The sequence below is a fragment of the Microchirus variegatus genome (assembly GCF_963457635.1).
Source record: "Microchirus variegatus genome assembly, chromosome: 2".
NCBI classification, from domain to species: domain Eukaryota; kingdom Metazoa; phylum Chordata; class Actinopteri; order Pleuronectiformes; family Soleidae; genus Microchirus; species Microchirus variegatus.
Window position 1 is genome coordinate 34,194,067 of NC_139803.1, and position 21,699 is coordinate 34,215,765.

Here is a 21,699-nt window from a genome sequence, read left to right on the forward strand (position 1 = left end):
GACGTTTTTGACCATTTTTGGACGACATACTATACTATGATGTTTTTGACCAATTTTGACCATTTTTGGACGACATACTATACTATGACATTTTTGACCATTTTTGGACAACATACTATACTATGACTTTTTGACCAATTTTGGACGACATACTATACTATGACATTTTTGACCATTTTTGTAGGACATGCTATACTATGACGTTTTTGACAATTTTGGACGACATACTTTACTATGATGTTTTTGACCATTTCTGGACGACATACTATACTATGACGTTTTTGACCATTTTTGGACGACATACTATACTATGACGTTTTTGACCAATTTTGACCATTTTTGGACGACATACTATACTATGACGTTTTTGACCATTTTTGGACAACATACTATACTATGACTTTTCGACCAATTTTGACCATTTTTGGACGACATACTCTACTATGACGTTTTTGACCATTTTTGGACGACATACTATACTTTGACGTTTTTGACCATTTTTGGAGGACATGCTATACTATGACGTTTTTGACCATTTTTGGACGACATACTATACTTTGACGTTTTTTACCATTTTTTGGACGACATACTACACTATGACGTTTTTGACCATTTTTGGAACACATACTGTACTATGACATTTTTGACCATTTTTGGAGGACATACTATACTATGACGTTTTTGACCATTTTTGGAACACATACTATACTATGACGTTTTTGACCATTTTTGGAGGACATACTATACTATGACGTTTTTGACCATTTTTGGAGGACATACTATACTATGACGTTTTTGACCATTTTTGGACGACATACTATACTATGACATTTTTGACAATTTTTGGACAACATACTGTACTATGACGTTTTTACCATTATTGGACGACATACTATACTATGACATTTTTGACCATTTTTGGACGACATACTATACTATGACGTTTTTGACCATTTTTGGACGACATACTATACTATGACGTTTTTGACCATTTTTGGACGACATACTATACTATGATGTTTTTGACCAATTTTGACCATTTTTGGACGACATACTATACTATGACATTTTTGACCATTTTTGGACAACATACTATACCATGACTTTTTGACCAATTTTGGACGACATACTATACTATGACATTTTTGACCATTTTTGTAGGACATGCTATACTATGACGTTTTTGACAATTTTGGACGACATACTTTACTATGATGTTTTTGACCATTTTTGGACGACATACTATACTATGATGTTTTCGACCATTTTTGGAGGACATGCTATACTATGACGTTTTTGACCATTTTTGGACGACATACTATACTTTGACTTTTTTTACCATTTTTGGACGACATACTATACTATGACGTTTTTGACCATTTTTGGACGACATACTATACTATGACGTTATTGACCATTTTTGGAACACATACTGTACTTTGACTTTTTTGACCATTTTTGGAGGACATACTATACTATGACGTTTTTGACCATTTTTGGACAACATACTATACTATGACTTTTTGACCAATTTTGACCATTTTTGGACGACATACTATACTATGACGTTTTTGACCATTTTTGGACGACATACTATACTTTGACGTTTTTGACCATTTTTGGAGGACATGCTATACTATGACGTTTTTGACAATTTTTGGACGACATACTATACTTTGACGTTTTTTACCATTTTTGGACGACATACTATACTATGACGTTTTTGACCATTTTTGGAACACATACTGTACTATGACATTTTTGACCATTTTTGGAGGACATACTATACTATGACGTTTTTGACCATTTTTGGAACACATACTATACTATGACGTTTTTGACCATTTTTGGAGGACATACTATACTATGACGTTTTTGACCATTTTTGGACGACATACTATACTATGACGTTTTTGACCATTTTTGTAGGACATGCTATACTATGACATTTGTGACAATTTTGGAAGACATACTATACTATGACGTTTTTGACCATTTTTGGACGACATACTATACTATGACATTTTTGACAATTTTTGGACAACATACTATACTATGACGTTTTTACCATTATTGGACGACATACTATACTATGACATTTTTGACCATTTTTGGACGACAAACTATACTATGACGTTTTTGACCATTTTTGGACGACATACTATACTATGACGTTTTTGACCATTTTTGGACGACATACTATACTATGACGTTTTTGACCATTTTTGGACGACATACTATACTATGATGTTTTTGACCAATTTTGACCATTTTTGGACGACATACTATACTATGACATTTTTGACCATTTTTGGACAACATACTATACTATGACTTTTTGACCAATTTTGGACGACATACTATACTATGACATTTTTGACCATTTTTGTAGGACATGCTATACTATGACGTTTTTGACAATTTTGGACGACATACTTTACTATGATGTTTTTGACCATTTTTGGACGACATACTATACTATGACGTTTTTGACCATTTTTGGACGACATACTATACTATGACGTTTTTGACCAATTTTGACCATTTTTGGACGACATACTATACTATGACATTTTTGACCATTTTTGGACAACATACTATACTATGACTTTTTGACCAATTTTGGACGACATACTATACTATGACGTTTTTGACCATTTTTGTAGGACATGCTATACTATGACGTTTTTGACAATTTTGGACGACATACTTTACTATGATGTTTTTGACCATTTTTGGACGACATACTATACTATGACATTTTTGACCATTTTTGGACGACATACTATACTATGACGTTTTTGACCATTTTTGTAGGACATGCTATACTATGACGTTTTTGACAATTTTGGACGACATACTTTACTATGATGTTTTTGACCATTTTTGGAACACATACTGTACTATGACGTTTTTGACAATTTTGGACGACATACTATACTATGACTTTTTTGACCATTTTGGACGACATACTATACTATGACTTTTCTGACCATTTTTGGACGACTTACTATACTATGACGTTTTTGACCATTTTTGGACGACATACTATACTATGACTTTTTGACCAATTTTGGACGACATACTATACTATGACGTTTTTGACCATTTTTGTAGGACATGCTATACTATGACGTTTTTGACAATTCTGGACAACATACTATACTATGACTTTTTTGACCATTTTGGACGACATACTATACTATGACTTTTCTGACCATTTTTGGACGACTTACTATACTATGACGTTTTTGACCATTTTTGGACGACATACTATACTATGACGTTTTTGACCATTTTTGGACAACATACTATACTATGACTTTTTGACAAATTTTGGACGACATACTATACTATGATGTTTTTGACCATTTTTGTAGGACATGCTATACTATGACGTTTTTGACAATTTTGGACGACATACTATACTATGACGTTTTTGACCATTTTTGGACAACATACTATACTATGACGTTTTTTACCATTTTTGGACGACATACTATACTATGACTTTTTTGACCAATTTTGGACGACATACTATACTATGACGTTTTTGACCATTTTTGGAACACATACTGTACTATGACATTTTTGACCATTTTTGGAGGACATACTACACTATGACGTTTTTGACCATTTTTGGAACACATACTATACTATGACGTTTTTGACCATTTTTGTAGGACATGCTATACTATGACATTTGTGACAATTTTGGAAGACATACTATACTATGACGTTTTTGACCATTTTTGGACGACATACTATACTATGACATTTTTGACAATTTTTGGACAACATACTATACTATGACGTTTTTACCATTATTGGACGACATACTATACTATGACATTTTTGACCATTTTTGGACGACAAACTATACTATGACGTTTTTGACCATTTTTGGACGACATACTATACTATGACGTTTTTGACCATTTTTGGACGACATACTATACTATGACGTTTTTGACCATTTTTGGACGACATACTATACTATGATGTTTTTGACCAATTTTGACCATTTTTGGACGACATACTATACTATGACGTTTTTTACCATTTTTGACCATTTTTGGACGACATACTATACTATGACGTTTTTGACCATTTTTGGACAACATACTATACTATGACGTTTTTTACCATTTTTGGACGACATACTATACTATGACTTTTTTGACCAATTTTGGACGACATACTATACTATGACGTTTTTGACCATTTTTGGAACACATACTGTACTATGACATTTTTGACCATTTTTGGAGGACATACTACACTATGACGTTTTTGACCATTTTTGGAGGACATACTATACTATGACGTTTTTGACCATTTTTGGACGACATACTATACTATGACGTTTTTGACCATTTTTGTAGGACATGCTATACTATGACATTTGTGACAATTTTGGAAGACATACTATACTATGACGTTTTTGACCATTTTTGGACGACATACTATACTATGACATTTTTGACAATTTTTGGACAACATACTATACTATGACGTTTTTACCATTATTGGACGACATACTATACTATGACATTTTTGACCATTTTTGGACGACAAACTATACTATGACGTTTTTGACCATTTTTGGACGACATACTATACTATGACGTTTTTGACCATTTTTGGACGACATACTATACTATGACGTTTTTGACCATTTTTGGACGACATACTATACTATGATGTTTTTGACCAATTTTGACCATTTTTGGACGACATACTATACTATGACATTTTTGACCATTTTTGGACAACATACTATACTATGACTTTTTGACCAATTTTGGACGACATACTATACTATGACATTTTTGACCATTTTTGTAGGACATGCTATACTATGACGTTTTTGACAATTTTGGACGACATACTTTACTATGATGTTTTTGACCATTTTTGGACGACATACTATACTATGACGTTTTTGACCATTTTTGGACGACATACTATACTATGACGTTTTTGACCAATTTTGACCATTTTTGGACGACATACTATACTATGACTTTTTTGACCATTTTGGACGACTTACTATACTATGACGTTTTTGACCATTTTTGGACGACATACTATACTATGACGTTTTTGACCATTTTTGGACAACATACTATACTATGACTTTTTGACCAATTTTGGACGACATACTATACTATGATGTTTTTGACCATTTTTGTAGGACATGCTATACTATGACGTTTTTGACAATTTTGGACGACATACTATACTATGACGTTTTTGACCATTTTTGGACGACATACTATACTATGACTTTTTTGACCATTTTTGGACGACATACTATACTATGACTTTTCTGACCATTTTTGGACGACTTACTATACTATGACATTAATGGGTGATTTTGGACGACATACTATACTATGACTTTTTTTGGGGTGATTTTATACGACTGTTATGGTCCTGGCCTCGTGAAACCAGGGTTAACGTGTGTGTGTCATCGACCTTGTCTTTCCAAAGAAATCAGAAATCAACAGTTTGTTCCAAAAGTGTCACAGTTTTATTAAACTCAGAGAGGATCAATTCCAAAATAACAAACCAAAACTTCTCTTCAAAACATAATCTTATCTGCAAAAAAAGCAAGCAAAATAAGTGACACAAAAACTTTCCTCATCTCCTAACTCAAATCAGGGGAAAAGAAAGATGAAACAAAAATGGCCTCACTCTACTATTACTGCCACCTTAACTTAAACATTAACAATTTCTCTTAAACAATATTACAATTAGTGTGTATCTTAAACAAGAAAAACTTAAAAGCAAAGAATCTACAGTTTTCAGAATTAACTTAACACCGTACCCAGCAATGTACCTAAATTCACACACTTCAGCAATCTTCTCCTAAATTTCAACAACATAGGTTTTGTGAGGAAAGGTGAGGAGGAAGCCCAGAGTGCAGGTTCGGGAGGGTTGTTGTTGTCTTGGCCTCTTCTCTAAAAACACTCATGGTGAGCCAATCTTCTTCAAATGAGCACCTCACACAGTGAGACTAGGTTGCTGTGATCCAACCTGAGAGATTGACAGACCAGAGACACACCCACACCACTCACAGAAACTCTGAAAGTAGGGAATAAAATGAAACTGAAACTAAAAGTACTAAAGAGACCGAGGGTCATAACAACTGTAAATTATGTCTTTATGAGAGAAAAGTTGAAGTCGAAACGTGTGTTTTCCAATCATCTGCAGGGCATGATACTGATGCTAATAAACTCTAAATATTTAATAACAAAAAAATAAAAAATAATTCAAATTTATAATAATAAAACTTATAATATTCCACCACAGAAGGAGAATACAGCGGTAGATAATGGATGGATAATATTCCGACTATATTTAAATATTTCATGTTTTTTTTTTCATTTGTTGTATGCCCCTAATACCCCGTCATACTCAATAATATATATGTTTAAAATAAGTAAATACATTTCTTTTTCTTTGGGGTTTAAGGGATATAAATTGAGTCCTTATGTTGCCTCTTTGCATTCAGCATTTTGAAAATGGACTGTTTTGGTTCAAATCGCGCGAGACTTCATAACTGGAGCATTGTGGCGGCGAGACTACACTGTGTGGAGTTGTTGACGGAGAGAGCGGAGAAGGAAGCCTGGCACAGAAGAGAAAGCAAGAGTTTGGGGGTTAAAATAGCACTTAACTTGGAGAATATACAACAAAATACAGCATGGCGTCGGGGGACACCCTGTACATAGAGGCGGACGGGACCGAAATGCCAGCCGAGATCGTGGAACTGCACGAAATTGAAGTAGAGACTATCGAGACCACAGTAGTTGGAGAAGACGGCGAACACCAGCCTATGATCGCCTTACAGCCGCTTGACACGGACGATCCGCACTCGATTCACTCGCACCAGGAGGTGATTCTGGTGCAAACGAGAGAGGAGGTCGTGGGCGAGGACGACTCTGAACTGCACACAGATGACGGTTACGACGACCAAATCCTTATACCGGTCCCCGCCGTGGAGGAGGACTATATCGAGCAGACTCTGGTTACTGTGGCCGGGAGAAGCTCGTCCACAGGCCGGATGAGGAAAGCTGGAACAGGGAAGAAAGCGGGCAAAAAGAGCTACCTGAATGCTGGGGAAATGGGCCGACGGTGGGAGCAGAAGCAGGTCCAGATAAAGACTTTGGAGGGGGAGTTTTCGGTCACTATGTGGGCTTCGGGTAAGTAACCAGAGTCTGGAGTGAATTTCTGCAAGCTTGGCCCTTCGCTTTGTTCTCAGCGAGTGTGTCGTGTGACGGGGCCCTGCTGGGGCCTCGTCTTCCGCTAAAGTTGGCACGTTTTCCCCACTCCGAGTCACTCGAACCCCATTTGTAATGTTTTTGTTTTTATGGGAAGCCATGTTTTATGTGTTGATGGGCGCCGCCATATTTTCCCGGTCGAGAAAGTATGGCGGCCCGAAAAAATGGCGTTTATTTGGCCGACGAAGATGGCGGCGAGTGTGGGAGCGAGTGCAGCTGGCTCCGCTAGGCCGCTGTGGCGCAGTTCAGTTTCACTGGAGGGGGGTTGGGTGGGTGGTGGTGCCTTCAGGAACCCGTCACACTTTACACTTCCGTGGTTTTGAACGCATCAGAGGCGTTAAAGTTGTAGTTAAACTAAGCTCAATAAACACAAGCGAAGTCGATACGTTTACATTTGCATGTAGACGGAGTAAAGTCTATATCGGATACATTAAAATTCTTTATAAAAAAAATAATAAAGATATTTTATTTTTTTTGGACATTTTGTAAATAATGTATAATTACGAATGCTTGTTGCGTGGGAATGTTTGCAAATATGACTTGCTGCACATTTATTGTAGTAATACGACATGTACTAAATAATGTACTCAGTTATACTACTCTATTTTAAATATTCACATGTTAAAAGTCACATTTGAGAAGTGCATTTTTTGAATTGTAAATGGCTAAATGCTGTTAAGCGTTTGAGAAACGTCCCAAAGGTATAGTATATTATTAACAGTACTGTATTGTGAGACAGGAGCAAACATGTCTCACATGTGTGTCATGTGAGATGTAGGTTTATCTCCGAGTGTCTTCTGTCCTGATAGCAGTGAGTCTCTCTTTTTCTCTCCAGATGACAAGAAGGACATAGACCACGAGGAGCAAATCATAGGCGAGAACTCGCCTCCAGATTATTCAGAGTACATGACCGGGAAGAAGCTGCCTCCAGGAGGCATCCCCGGCATCGATCTGTCAGACCCCAAACAGCTGGCAGAGTTTGCACGGTGAGCCTTTATTGTGTAAAGTACTGTGCAAAGGGATTATAAATATGCTATCATGTCACTTAATCAGAACACACAGAAAAGACTGGAAAACCATGAGTGGAACCATGAGTAATGTTATTGGTAAAAAACCTGTCCTACTATTTCCTGTTGGCATGTTCTATTATGCCAGGGTAATTCAAGACATGCTTGAGCCTTACATACACGTGTACAAACTAATGACGCCCAGCTTTCAGTCACATCATTCCAATCCAGTGCCAATGATCACATTCTTTGACAGACGTAAAAACAACAAAGCTGCTGCTGCCTAGAGACATGAATCTTGACTAACCAGCATAGGAAGGAACAACCAGCAATTTTTTTCCAACATTTCGGCTTTGTAGATATGCAACATAGTCGTAAACATAATGTGAAAATGAAGAACTGGCCTGGCTTTGTTTGTTTCACAGTTATGGACTCTTGTGTCGTCAATAATATTTCAACTCGTTGACGTTCTCTTCTCCTTTGCAGAATGAAGCCAAAAAAAGTAAAAGAAGATGACGCACCTAGGACGATAGCATGTCCACACAAAGTGAGTGTACATTAAATCCTGAATACGTAAACAGGATCTTACTGAAAAGAACATTCCAGTAAACAACAATGTTCAGTGGACACACTCTGAGTGATTTGTCTTACCTTCCGTCTCAGGGATGTACCAAGATGTTCAGGGACAACTCGGCAATGAGGAAGCACTTGCACACCCACGGGCCTCGCGTGCACGTCTGTGCAGAGTGTGGCAAAGCCTTCGTGGAGAGTTCTAAACTGAAGAGGCATCAACTTGTACACACAGGAGAGAAACCTTTCCAGGTGAGATCCTCAACATTTATTTTCTTGCATCAGGGTGTCCGCAGGGTACAAATCAATTTTGTAAACCTTGACTTTTGTTTAATTTATTCTTTCGAGCTTTGTTCTTTTGTATGGTTGTGCTCTATAGATTTAATTGCAAACTAATATTGTTTCGCAAGTTAAATATGTGTTGCTGATTACAGCTTGAAGTGGTGATTAGGTCTTAAAATAGTCTTAATATCCTTAAAAAGATATTGAAATTAACTTCAGGATTCCTGCATATACCCTGTGTATATTTATACGAGTGTTCCTGTAATAACAAAACCCTTTGTGGGGACATTACAGCGGTGTTAACTGGTCTCTCTTTTGTTTCCAGTGCACATTTGAGGGCTGTGGTAAGCGGTTCTCTTTAGACTTTAACTTGCGCACACACGTGCGCATTCACACTGGAGATCGCCCGTACGTGTGCCCCTTTGACGGCTGCAACAAAAAGTTTGCCCAGTCGACCAACCTGAAGTCTCACATCCTCACACACGCCAAAGCCAAAAACAACCAGTGAAACTGCCAGGCTGAAGACTTGACTTGACATTTCTGCTCCATGACAAACAAAAGCCCCAGTGGCCTGCTTAACGAAGAAGTCCTGTTCACATTGTCTCCACATGAAGATTAAAACGGAGAAAATAGCCTTTTCTCAAACGTTTTGATGTTCATTCACGGAGGGGGTTTGAACAATGGAACTTGTGAGTAGCCCGACTCCCTCAGGCCGCCAACCCAACTTTGACGCCACCTGAATGGAACAGTTAAAGGTTTCTTCTTGTGAAGATGTTTATTCACAGATCTGCACCGCAAAAACATATTTATACCTTAATACAGCCAGCTAACAGGTTTTTGCAGAACAAGTCAAATTTGCATTGCTCCTCGGCAATGACACCTTTTCAATTTTGTACTTCTCCCTAAGTGTGCATATTGTACACTATTTGACATAAGCTCTGTTGTACGCGTGCGTGTAGTTCATCCTATTTGTTTTACTTCCCCCCCTTTTGCGCGGGTGTGTCTCAAGGGCAGATTTGGGTGGTCTTTGCATATATTTTCGTTTTGTACAATGCAATATCAGATTTGTGTAGATAAAGGCAATGTAATTTTCAATAGCGATCACTGATTAAAATGTTTTTCCCTTGCACTACCAACACAAAGTCTCATTTGTCCTGCACAAACGGTGAAACATTCTTGAGATGAATCTTTTCACTAGGATGTCAAAACGTAACTCACATTTTACTTCCTTTTCTCCATAACTGTCAATCAAAAGCAGAACAAGAAAGTCTGATCTTTTTTTTTTTTATTTCATTGTACGGCAAATCACATATTTGATCATTTCATCTTATTGTAAAACAATTTTAGCAGCATATTCAACATTTTCTCAGACACCTGGTGCTGCAGCATCTAGACTTTTTAGCTTTCTCACACACTTGACTCGGGATAATCCTGAGCTTTAAGTAAACACCCAGCCCTATAATAAAAGGAGGATTTACATGGTTAAAACATTGAAAAAACAAAAGTGCAAAAATGCTGGTGGGTAGAACTGCTGAATCATTTTAACCCACATATTGCAGTGCAGTTTGGTTAGCACGTAGCTGTAAAGCAAACGGCAACAAACCAAAGTAAGGTTGTAAAAAGTCCTGAAAATCGCTGATCATTTTTTTAAATATATATTATTATTAATAAATGGCATAATTGAAGGTTATCCCTGCAGAGTAATATGACAAAACTGACATTATTACAAGTTATGGCCGTCTCTATCATAGCTTAAACTAACAAACCAGTGTTTTTTTATCTGGTAAAATCACTGCAACTGGCATATAAGATTTGATTGACATCTAAAACTGGTATCTAAAAAGGCGATTGATGTGAACATGTTCATTTTATACAGGTTGGTGAAAGCAAACGGTTAAGAATTATTCAAACATTGTCTCCAGTGGCATTGAAAGCATGAGATTACGGTGAATATCTGCCTGCAGGTTTGTTTTAGAGACTCGCTGAGGGAATCTGGGTCAGTTAAATGCACTCAGCGGCCGATACAGGAAACAAAAAAAAAATCCACAATTTACCCTGACCTGAAAAATGTTCAAAGCAACAGTTTGAACGCTTTAGAAGCAAACAACCAGTGTTTCAACCAGACTGAATACAATAAATGGATGTAGCCTTCTGTTTGAAAAGTGAAGTTAACATTTTTTGGCCTAAACTGCTTGTTTGGGGGACTTCATGAATAGTACGTGAACTATTTTTTGTAAATAAGTACAGCACATACCAATGAGTGCGTGTTTGCAGGTGATGCCTCTGAACTTTGGTTGCCCGTCAAGCCGCGGAGCTTCGCGTTGTGGGTTCATACAGACGACTGCATCCACTTTTAAATTCAGTTTCAACTTGTAAGAGAGAGAAAAAAAGAAAAGAAGCGTCAATGTAAAGAGATAGGCAGCATTAACCCTTCATTACACCCCGGGATGGAGTCCAGTTTTCAATCAGGCAGCTCAGGAGTTCACTCAGCCTGCAGCGCAGCCAGCAGGGCAGGGTAGTTGGGCGTCCCCCAGCCTGTCACGGGATCCCACGATGGCGCAGCACAGAAACCATTCCCCTGAACCTGCTCATCCAGGCAGCCCAGGTGACAGCCTTCAGTCACCTGCAGAGAAGACCGCACAAACATTTAATAAAAAAAAAAAACCCAAAACAGAATAACTCAAGCGATTAATACACGTTGCGTGACATACGTCAAATAGAGCCTGTCCCTTGAGCTTGTAAAGGCGAGGGTTGAGGAAGCCCAGAGCAGGCAGGCCCTTCAGCAGCCGGCGGTCGTTGATGAGCGACAGAATGCCCCCGACCACAGGGGTTGAAGCCTGTGGGAACAATCAACGACAGATGAGACATGTAATCGAGTTATGTAAAGACATGTTGACTTCACTTTTACTGCCTTGAAGATTCTCTATCTAAATGACACCAAAAGACCTAGTTTGAGGACATAAGGAAGAAGCGTAGGATCATAGAAATTAAGTATTAGGTCAAAATGATTGTCATAAAGAGGGTTAAAGAGTGTTGCATATTGGTAATGTTACATATTATATCTTGATTCCCTCTGTGTCTGTTTGTCAATAAAGTTTCACGAAGACCAATTTGCTTTACCGATGTCCCAGACACCCAGGGGATAGGAAATCTGTTGCTGACCACCCAGTAATTATCAGACAGCGCGGCCATGTCTGGATATGCTCTGCCGCTGCTGTTGAAGTATGAGCGAGGAGGAAGTGTGGCTGCGACACTCTTCAGATAACCTTCCACTGCACCGGCCTGTGGAAACACACACACACACACACACTAAGGTTATAATAGTTTTTGGATTGTTCAGTTTTAGTGTTTTCAGTTGCAACTATCTGTTCATAAAGTTACTGATAAATGTGACGAACACGTGAATTAGAGTTGAAGATAAACATGTTGAATGAAAGAATCTGGAGTTATAAAAAAAAAATTAACAAAAAAACCAATGAATCCATTATTAAAGTATTTGGCAATTGATTTAGTAATGGTTTAATGATCCAGTAATCGTTACATCCCTACTTGTTTTATATATATGTTAAATAAAAAAAAATCATCAGAGACACCATTATTTATCACAATATTTGCCAAATCATATATTGCATTATACTGACAGCACAAGTGAAAGTGAGCACTTGGCACTATCTAGTGGACTGAAATGTTAATTTATTTAGTTATTTTTTAATGCTAATCCACCAAAAGTGTGATGTTTATTTGTAACATCCGTTAAAAAAATAAACACGACTAATGATTCACTCAAACAGGGTGTGCAACCGAGCTAACGAGAACAAACACAAATGGTGTACATGTGTATTTGTTTGTGGAGCAGTAAAGTCAGATCACCTATGATTTCATCACCTCAGACGGACGTTAACAGCACTTGTCAACAGAGCCTCTGTTTAATGCGTCTGCATTGATTTCCATGTTAACATGTGACTTTAGTGAAAACCACATTCACTTGCTTGCTGGTTTTTCATGCTTCAGCCAGTGTGAGTCAACTGCAGCTGTTCAGTAGCTATTCAGTGTTGGGATGTTAACACAGAATCTTCACAAACACTCATTTTGTACAATAAACCTTCTTTATTCAAACACTAGATGGTCTATGTTTAGCTCACTGCACCTTCTAAATATTGTTCACTACCTCACAAATGCTTCAGCCACTACATTACCTGGTAGTCGGGCATCTTGAAGACGTTGCTAAAGCCTCCTCCGCTGATGTAATCAGTGACTTCGTATGTGAACTTAAATGGATTTTTGAACGAGGTTCCTCCTACTGTGGTGATATACGGGCTGAACATGAAGGAGAACAGAGAGTCAGTCTTTGGTTTGGAAGTTTCCCTGAACATCTTACAGGCACATCTTTGTTCAGTTTACTCTGAAAACCTTAAATGTAACTAGTGTAGTAATGTAACGAAGTACAAATACTACACTTTACATATCTGTACTTTGTCATTTGTATTTCTAGCAACTTTTACTTTTTCTCCACTGCATTTGCTCTAACCATCTTTGTTACAGTGCAGTAAATGTCATATACTTTAAGACTTTTACTCAGTAATATTATAAAGATGTGACTTCAAATTCTAACAAAGTCATGATGATTAACAAAACAAATACCTGGAAGCTGGGAAACTGGGCCTGAAGGAGTTTTCTTTTCCTAAATGTCTACAGCCTGCACCACTGTCACCTGAGCATGAAACAAAAAAAGAGGACGCAATAGATAATCATGCAGTGTATCTCAATAAAAGACACTGAGGCTTGTTGTAGATTCTGGACAAAAGCATGCCACCACCATGGGTGTGAGATAATAACACAAGATAGTGATATGGTGATAATAAGAGCGGAACAAAGGTGCAGTCAGTTGACATGTAACCATGAGAAGGCCGTGTAATTATGGTAACGTTATCAACCCTTCTCTGTTTGACTGTCCTTTCAAAGACTTCAAGATTTCACTTCCCCACAACTTGGTTGAAAGGCCAGAGCCACTGTTAACAGGAACTGGAGCTCACAGCCACTGAAAGTGTGACAAAATGCTCAAAGTGACTGAGCTGTAGACAAATTACAACGTTGTACAGTGCTAAACACATGTATTACACCCCCCCCCCCCATCCATCATAAAAACAAATGTTATTGTTATTATTTACCACTGAGCTTCTTCTCTGAGAAGTCAGGAAATGAATCAAGCAGAACAACCCACCACTAAAACTAATGTTTCTCTTCAGGAATGCAAGAGAAATAACTATTATTTGACATCTGTAAAATATAAAAACTCATGGATGACAATAATAACTAGGACTGCAGGGCCCTCGCGTCCCACCACGCAAGTCGGGGAGTGCAGCAGTTCCCGGACCTCACTTTTGAATCCACATAAACTTTTTGACAACTTTTCGCCAAATTACGTAGGGTGCAAATCGGCAAAATGGCCAACAAAATTCAAAATGGCCCACTTCCTGTTGAGTTGAGGCCGTGGTTACGGTTGACATTTGCAGTCACGGCTCCCAAAGCTCTAGAATAAGTTGCGAGGCAGACTTCTTCTCTTCCTGTTTCGAAATCAACCCGAGTTGAACTTTATTCGTGTTGTTTTACTGATTTTGTGGGTGTTTCTCATGTTTGTGTTGTTTTATAGTATGTTTTTATATCTATTTAATGCACGTACAGATTTTAGACTGTACAGCACTGGTGTTTTAAATGTGCTTTATAAATAAATGTTGTGTTGGATTGGACCAGGGGTCACCAACGTGGTGCCCGCGGGCACCTGGTAGCCCGCGGGCAGCCAATACGGTGCCCGCGGGCTCACTTCACTTCACCTCACTTGCATGTATCCGTATGATCGCTCAGTAAAATATCTTTGATATTGTTTATAAAAACTGGTAATCGTTAGGAGTAAGCACTGGAATGAATGTGTATGCAGTTGAATGCATAATATTAATCATTTAAATGGTAAACAAACAAAAAAATGTTAACGTGGTAGCCCTCCATATTATTTATTACCCTTAAGGTAGCTCTCATCTCAAAAAGGTTGGTGACCCCTGGATTGGACAATGTGTCATTCCACTGACCAGAAGCAAAGAGTAGAGAGATTCCCCTGACGCCGGCCTTCATGAACTCCGTGTTGATGCGCATCATGTAGGCAGTGGACAGGCTGTCTTCATCATCACCATAACTGATGGTGTGAACCCAGGGCAGGTCAGACATGTTGCTGAGAAGAACCATCCACTGAAGGAAAGGCTCCTGAGACTCATGACGGCCTGAGGGAAGGAGAGAGAGTGAGCACACAGGTTCATGTGATAACAACAGTATGCCTGTGTGTCACATATGTACACTACCGTTTGGGGTCACCTCTACATTTTTTTGTGTTTTCCATTAAAAGTCACACTTTTATTCATCAAAAGAGGTCAAGAGAGATTAATTTAATGTTATATTCATTGAAAACGAGGGTTTTTCCTTCAAATGACCCCAAGCTTTTGAACGGTAGTGTAACGTCACACCGTGACACACACTGGCTCTGATATTTTACTTAAGTTACCAATAATATTAGATCTGAATACAGCCCACCACTTAATATCATGCGTTTAAACACAATTTAATACTAAATATGTTTGCGAGCAGTATTTTTTATAACAGTTATGACATTCAGTTGTAATTATCACAGTATTAAATGTATTGCCTTCAACATTAAATGATTGTTGTCGATTATTGTTTTGTTTGTTTTATTCACAGTTCTCCATGTTATTATTAACTTAATTTTAGATTTATTTCTCCCGTTTTTTGAAATTCGATTTCTACACGTCGTTCCATACCAAAACAAGCACTTTTACGTTGAAATCCTGTGAAATATCATCATGAATATCTTTATTTGCGACAACATGATGGAATATGTGATATAAATTCACTCATATTGCGGATTGAGGACATTTTGGCAAAGTGAGGACAAATTGGCTGGTCCTCACATCTTTAAAGGGCTTTTGGGGTTAAGATCTGGTTTTAGGTTAAGGCTAGGTTAAAAGGTTAGGCACTTATTTGTGATGGTTAAGGTTAGGGTGAGGGTAAGTGGCTCGGGAATGCATTATGTCTATGATCGAGTGTGTGTGTGCTTATTATGTGAGCAAGTGATAAGTACAGTAGAGAAATAGAGACGGGAGGAGCTGCATGAATCAAAAGCTTTACTTACACTGATGACTGTAACAAATAATGCGACTTAAACCATTAGAAAGGGAGATCAAGTGGTGTTAATACTGTAGTTGTTGTATATTTATATTTCACATATGGATCAGCTGATGTCAGCTGAGGAAACATCCTCTAATGCATTCTGAGAACACAGTGGGTTAATGAGAGTGAGTGTCCTTAAACGACATCTGAATGTGGTTTTTGTTACCACATTGAAAGACACATTCTCCTACAAACCTGGATTGGTGAAGAACCAGGTGGAGATGTTTGCCCCCGTGCTCATGATGTACTCTATGTCCAGACTGGCCTCGATACCAGCCCTTCCTCCTCTCTGGGTGCCGACCACTCGATCCACCTGCGACAGATGCTGGAAGCTTCTACCGAAAATGTTCATGAACCCTGCCAGGTCTGCAGGGTGATAATACTGCTCCAGGAACTGACACAGACAACAGCATGTTACATGTCTGCATGGGGGCAAACACTCAAGTGATTTGATTTTATTAGGAGCTCATACCTGAGCTACGGCCTGGCTGTTGTTCTGACTTGTCCCCACATCAGTTTCTGTCAGGTTGTAGCGGCGCCGTAAGACAGCAGGAGTCACGCCCAGGTGTACCGCTCCTCCTTCAGGGTCCTTGCGCACTTGGTTCTTTCCTTTCGGAGGGAGACGGTGAAGACCCCCAACTATGGAAAGAAACAGTGATGTTACCACAACATATCCTCGTCTAAATATACAACTAGCACTTGGAGAGGAAACACCTATTGTTTCTTTTAAAAGGGTCGAGATATTGAGGTTCATATCAATATATGGAGCCTCCATTCTAGGACCTTTAAGGTTAAAAGTTGGCATTTCAAATCCAGCCTTTGGCCCTTCAATATCAACCCCTGGACCTTTGATATCTACACAAGGTTGTCTAATGTCGCTTTCAGTCTTTCGGAAGCAATACACTACCGTTCACAAGTTTTTTTGAATGAATATAACATTAAATGAATCACTCTATACATTGTTAATGTGGTAAACGACTTTTCTAGCTTCAAACGTTTGCTTTTTAATGGAATATGTACATAGGTGTATAGAGGCCCATTTCTCTCCAGTGTTCTAATGGTACATTGTGTTTGCTAATCGTGTTAGAAGACTATTGGATGATTAGAAAACCCTTGAAAACCCTTGTGCAATGATGTTAGCACAGCTGAAAACAGTTTTGCTGGTTCTTTGACGAAAGGGCAAAATTATTATTTGGAATAAAAATCATTATTTCTAATCTTGTTAATGTTTTGACTATATTTTCTATTCATTTTGCAACTCTTTTGATTAATAAAAGTGTGACTTTTAATGGAAAACACACAAAAAAAAATGTATCGGTGACCCCAAACTTTTGAACAGTAATGTACATCCACACCACTTTCAGCTTTCAGCCTGTCAAATGGAAATCCAGATCAGGCATAGAGATAATATTACGTCAACTTCTGCTTCTGGTTCTCTGAAAGCCTCAATCTGGATCCATGTCTTGGGCCATCATCATCCGACAATTTCATCACAAACATAGTAGACAAACAAAAAACCAGATAACTGTAGCTGAAATCCATCCAATAATTAACTGAGAGGGGAAAAAAAGATGCTCACCAAAGTCCAGGTGCTGGTGAATATCGTCATGAACCGAGTACGGAGCTGAAGACCTCACTATGGTCTGTCCGTCTCTGACGTAACGTTGGAACCTGCTTCCCGGAAGCAACATCTCTGCAACCCTACACAAATAAAAACAAAAAATGTGATGGGAGCATATACAATATTATCGCGTATTATCGCGTTAATCCTGAATGAAGATAAAGTCACGTGAATATCCTGTCTCACAACTTACCAGCATAAAGTGCTTCTGTTCTATTTCTTAATAATAATAATATTCATAATAATAATGATTATAATAATTATACATTTTATTTATCGACGCCTTTCACGACACTCAAGGTCACAATGAAATATAAAAACAATGTAAAATAACACTTGAAAGATATTAAAACATTAAAAAGGTGGGTTTTCAGATAGCATACTTTGGCTATGGGGAGCCAAAGTATGCTATTTCACTTTCCGCAATAAAACTGTTCACAATTATCACACGTTTATTATGGTCCTGGTAATTGTGACATAAACCTTTAAAATTGTACATAAACACACGAATGCTCTTGAGTTAAAGCCAGTCCCTGAGTAAGTAGAGTAGATTGAGCTTGTGGTTTAACCCTCAGTGCTCACGGAGACACCCTTGGTAAATTGCTGTGGGAATAATACACAACTTCTTATAAGGACATCCTCAGGCTGTGTGTTTATAGGTCACATCTTCAGGCTTTAGAATGCATTTTTTCCATCTTATTATGTGTTTTCATATGTTTTTATTCATTATATATATCGTATATTTTAAGAAAGAAAAGAAAAAAAGTGAAAATTGTGCAGAAGTCACAAAACCGACCAAATGAACTTGTGACATTCCAAATTTCACAAATTCAATTCTGAGTATTTTTTTCTCAGGTGAGTTTATATATAGATGTGTATGAAAATTAAAATATATATTATTTAATCAGATTCCCTATAGTTTGTGCTGGAAAAAAAAGGATATAAGACACTCTATACTGCACATTCTTATCGCCTCAGTACACGTTTTAACAAAGTAATGGAAAACGCAGCATAAATGCTCTGTGTTCTAATTGTTAAGAATGCAAAAAATATATTTTAAAACACATTTTTTCAGTCATCGCTCTAATGTTGTTCATCACAGTTATTATTTGTAAGCCTTTAAAATCATCCCATGCATACTTCATACATGAACATGTAAACACATGAGGTTAAAGCCACTCCAAGTCCCTGAGTAAAGATTAGATTATGAGATTGAGTTTGTCGTTTAAAGTTCTGATTTCAACCATTAACCGCAGAAAAGAGGAACTACCTTGCATGAGAAGAGTGTGGCCTTACAGAGTAAGTGTGTAAGCTGCAGCACTCTTTGTGTTGCAACTGTGTCAAAGGCAAGTGAAACTTACTGTAAGCAGAAAAAATGGGAGCAAAAAATAAAAAATAATATGCTTACTCTGCAGTCATGGCGCACTCCAAAAAGTCCTGAGTGCAAACACTCCGGCAGTTTGTAATCCCGTGACTGTGGAGCCAGTGACGCACCGCTTTGTGGGTCACTTCAGACGGATGCACAAGGGAGGACACTTCCTCCAGGCTGAGATATTTACCTGTGGGAGAGAAACCAGGCCTTTGTCACACAAGCACTAGTGGAGGCTGTTGGTAAAAACGAAACACGTCGTCCATACCGTATTGAGCAGAGTCGGGGTCTGACACTAGTCTGAGTTTCTCCTCCAGCACGTCGACATTCTGCTGCTTCAGGGCAAAGGTCAGCTCCAGCTCCTCAGAGGGATCGACACGACCGGCACGAGTCCAGTCGTCTGGGATCCTGAAGAAGAAAAGAGGGGAAAAACATTTCAGTTTTCACTTCACTTTTCACTTCAGTTTTCTGAGCAAACTTTCCAAAACCACACATTGACCTGATCAAATATACAAACAATTGTCAGCCAACATTTGCGTCATTTCATTTTTAAAAGTTTACATATTGACACAGTCCATAAAAAAGAAAGCACATTTACAACAGAAATACAAACCAACAAACGGCAGCTGTGTGGATGTAGAAAAGAAGGGAGACTTCACAAAATATGGCAACCATTTTTAATTTATTTGGAAAATCTTCCATCACACCAGGTCGATTAATTTTATTATGTGTTTTTGGCAATAATAAGACCATAAGAAAGAAAAAACTAATGTATATATATATGAATACACAGACATATATATATATATATATATATTTACATATATACACATATACATATATATGTAATATATATACACATATATATATTAATGTGTCAGTTCCTACAATGATTCAACACAGGACAGGTTTCAGTATGAACATTCAAATATATGAAAAAATTAGAATTTTTCATCAGAAACATAAAGACAGGTCGATATATAAATCCAATATATCCATCTGATAAAATATGATCATCAGCTGTGAAACATATGAAACAGATAATAACAATATACATATACGTATGTATATATATATATATATATATTGTACGTAGTATATATACACTATACATACAGTATATGTATATTTAAATGTATCATTAAAAAATTCTACTTAAGTGTAAAATAAACCATAGAAACTCCTTTGCATAGAAATTTATATCAGATTTGATCTGGCTTTAATCCAGATCTACAGACAAAGACAAGGTGTGGACACATGAAGGAGACGAGGACACAGATGAAAGAGTTAAAGAGGTTTGCTCACAAGACATCTTGGTCATATTCGAGGAATCCGCTCCAGGCAAAGGTGCTGAACAACAACAACAGGACGGCCGGAGTCAGTCTGTGAGGAAGAAAACAAGACATAAAAACACTAACATGTCAAAAACAAGTCTCTAATTCACAAAGTGTCAGTGTGAATGAACACAGTTCGAACATAAACTGAGGTGAAAACAACCAGCCATGTTAGCATCACACACTGGTGTAGGTCAACAACAAAGAGGTGACAAACACAAACACAACCTGTTAAAAACACTCCACAGCACGTGGTCGCTCTGCTTTAACATGTCTGTCCACGACAACAACAAATAATAAGATTAAGGATAAGTATTTAAACAAAACAAAACAAAACACTCACAGCGTGTCCATAGTGTCCACCGTGTCCTCTGCTGTTTCAGTCTGCGACTGCAGAGACGAGTCCACACACAGCACAGGCGGTCACGTGACGTACTCTCACGTGATACCCCAAATACCGCCCCCCCCCCAGACTTCAGGAATAAAGTCTTACTTTACGAGAATAAAGACGTAATATTCTAACCTGTTGTTTTAGAAGAGGGGAGTTGTTAAAATGAGGGCCGTGGAGCTTTTCGTGGTACTTTGTTTCACAAAAAGGGTACTTAACATTTTGGCACATTACATTGTCATAAGTGTCAGTAAATCAAAAAAGAATATGCAAGAAAATGCATATTTTCCGCAGAAAGAACCAACCAACTTAGAAAAGGCATAGCTGCTCTCTCTCGGCTCTCCGGCTTTCACTTCCGGTCCGTCACTCTAAGACGGTCCGTCCACAACATGAACAATGACAGATAAAAATTAGTCAGAAAAACATGATGCAAAAAACCAAATCACTCAGGAAAGACCTGCATGATTTGGGCTTCACAAATAAAGCCAATTATTTTTGGCACATCAGCTCATTATCATTTTTAGCAGAGAAAAAAGGATTAAAGAGAAAAGAAAAGTAACAAACAAATGTGTTACATAGAGATATGAGATAACTGTTGCCCTCTAAAAA

The 21,699-nt window shown here is 37.9% G+C and overlaps 2 protein-coding genes across 2 annotated transcripts; one reads left to right on the forward strand and one right to left on the reverse strand.

Annotated features, from left to right (window-relative positions):
- The first annotated feature begins 6,618 nt into the window (after nt 1-6,618).
- On the forward strand, nt 6,619-10,262 carry yy1a (YY1 transcription factor a). The gene is made up of 5 exons (XM_083910235.1): nt 6,619-7,208; nt 8,122-8,272; nt 8,780-8,840; nt 8,957-9,115; nt 9,471-10,262. Exons 1-5 carry the CDS (start codon nt 6,710-6,712, stop codon nt 9,651-9,653), a joined length of 1,053 nt encoding a protein of 350 aa, XP_083766361.1. The 5' UTR covers nt 6,619-6,709; the 3' UTR covers nt 9,654-10,262.
- A 176-nt stretch (nt 10,263-10,438) lies between these two features.
- tpp1 (tripeptidyl peptidase I) lies at nt 10,439-21,131 on the reverse strand. Its single transcript, XM_083910638.1, has 13 exons — nt 21,046-21,131; nt 20,674-20,751; nt 19,637-19,776; nt 19,408-19,558; nt 17,958-18,079; nt 16,851-17,017; nt 16,574-16,772; nt 15,229-15,417; nt 13,787-13,856; nt 13,342-13,462; nt 12,266-12,427; nt 11,857-11,982; nt 10,439-11,768 (listed from the first exon to the last, which is right to left on the reverse strand). The coding sequence occupies exons 1-13, from the start codon at nt 21,054-21,056 to the stop codon at nt 11,628-11,630; spliced, it is 1,677 nt and encodes a 558-aa protein (XP_083766764.1). The 5' UTR covers nt 21,057-21,131; the 3' UTR covers nt 10,439-11,627.
- Between the last annotated feature and the right edge of the window lie 568 nt (nt 21,132-21,699).

What these genes read in the sequence shown, in the direction of transcription:
- tpp1 (XM_083910638.1), bottom strand. An exon ending in CTCTCTACTCTTTGCTTCTG is followed by an intron (nt 13,857 to 15,228) that starts GTCAGTGGAATG and finishes TTTCATGCTCAG; the next exon opens with GTGACAGTGGTGCAGGCTGT. An exon ending in TCAAGATGCCCGACTACCAG is followed by an intron (nt 12,428 to 13,341) that starts GTAATGTAGTGG and finishes GTGTTTCCACAG; the next exon opens with GCCGGTGCAGTGGAAGGTTA.
- yy1a (XM_083910235.1), top strand. Translation starts at nt 6,710, where the DNA reads ATGGCGTCGGGGGACACCCTGTACATAGAGGCGGACGGGACCGAAATG. An exon ending in GGTCACTATGTGGGCTTCGG is followed by an intron (nt 7,209 to 8,121) that starts GTAAGTAACCAG and finishes TTTTCTCTCCAG; the next exon opens with ATGACAAGAAGGACATAGAC. An exon ending in CAGGAGAGAAACCTTTCCAG is followed by an intron (nt 9,116 to 9,470) that starts GTGAGATCCTCA and finishes TTTTGTTTCCAG; the next exon opens with TGCACATTTGAGGGCTGTGG.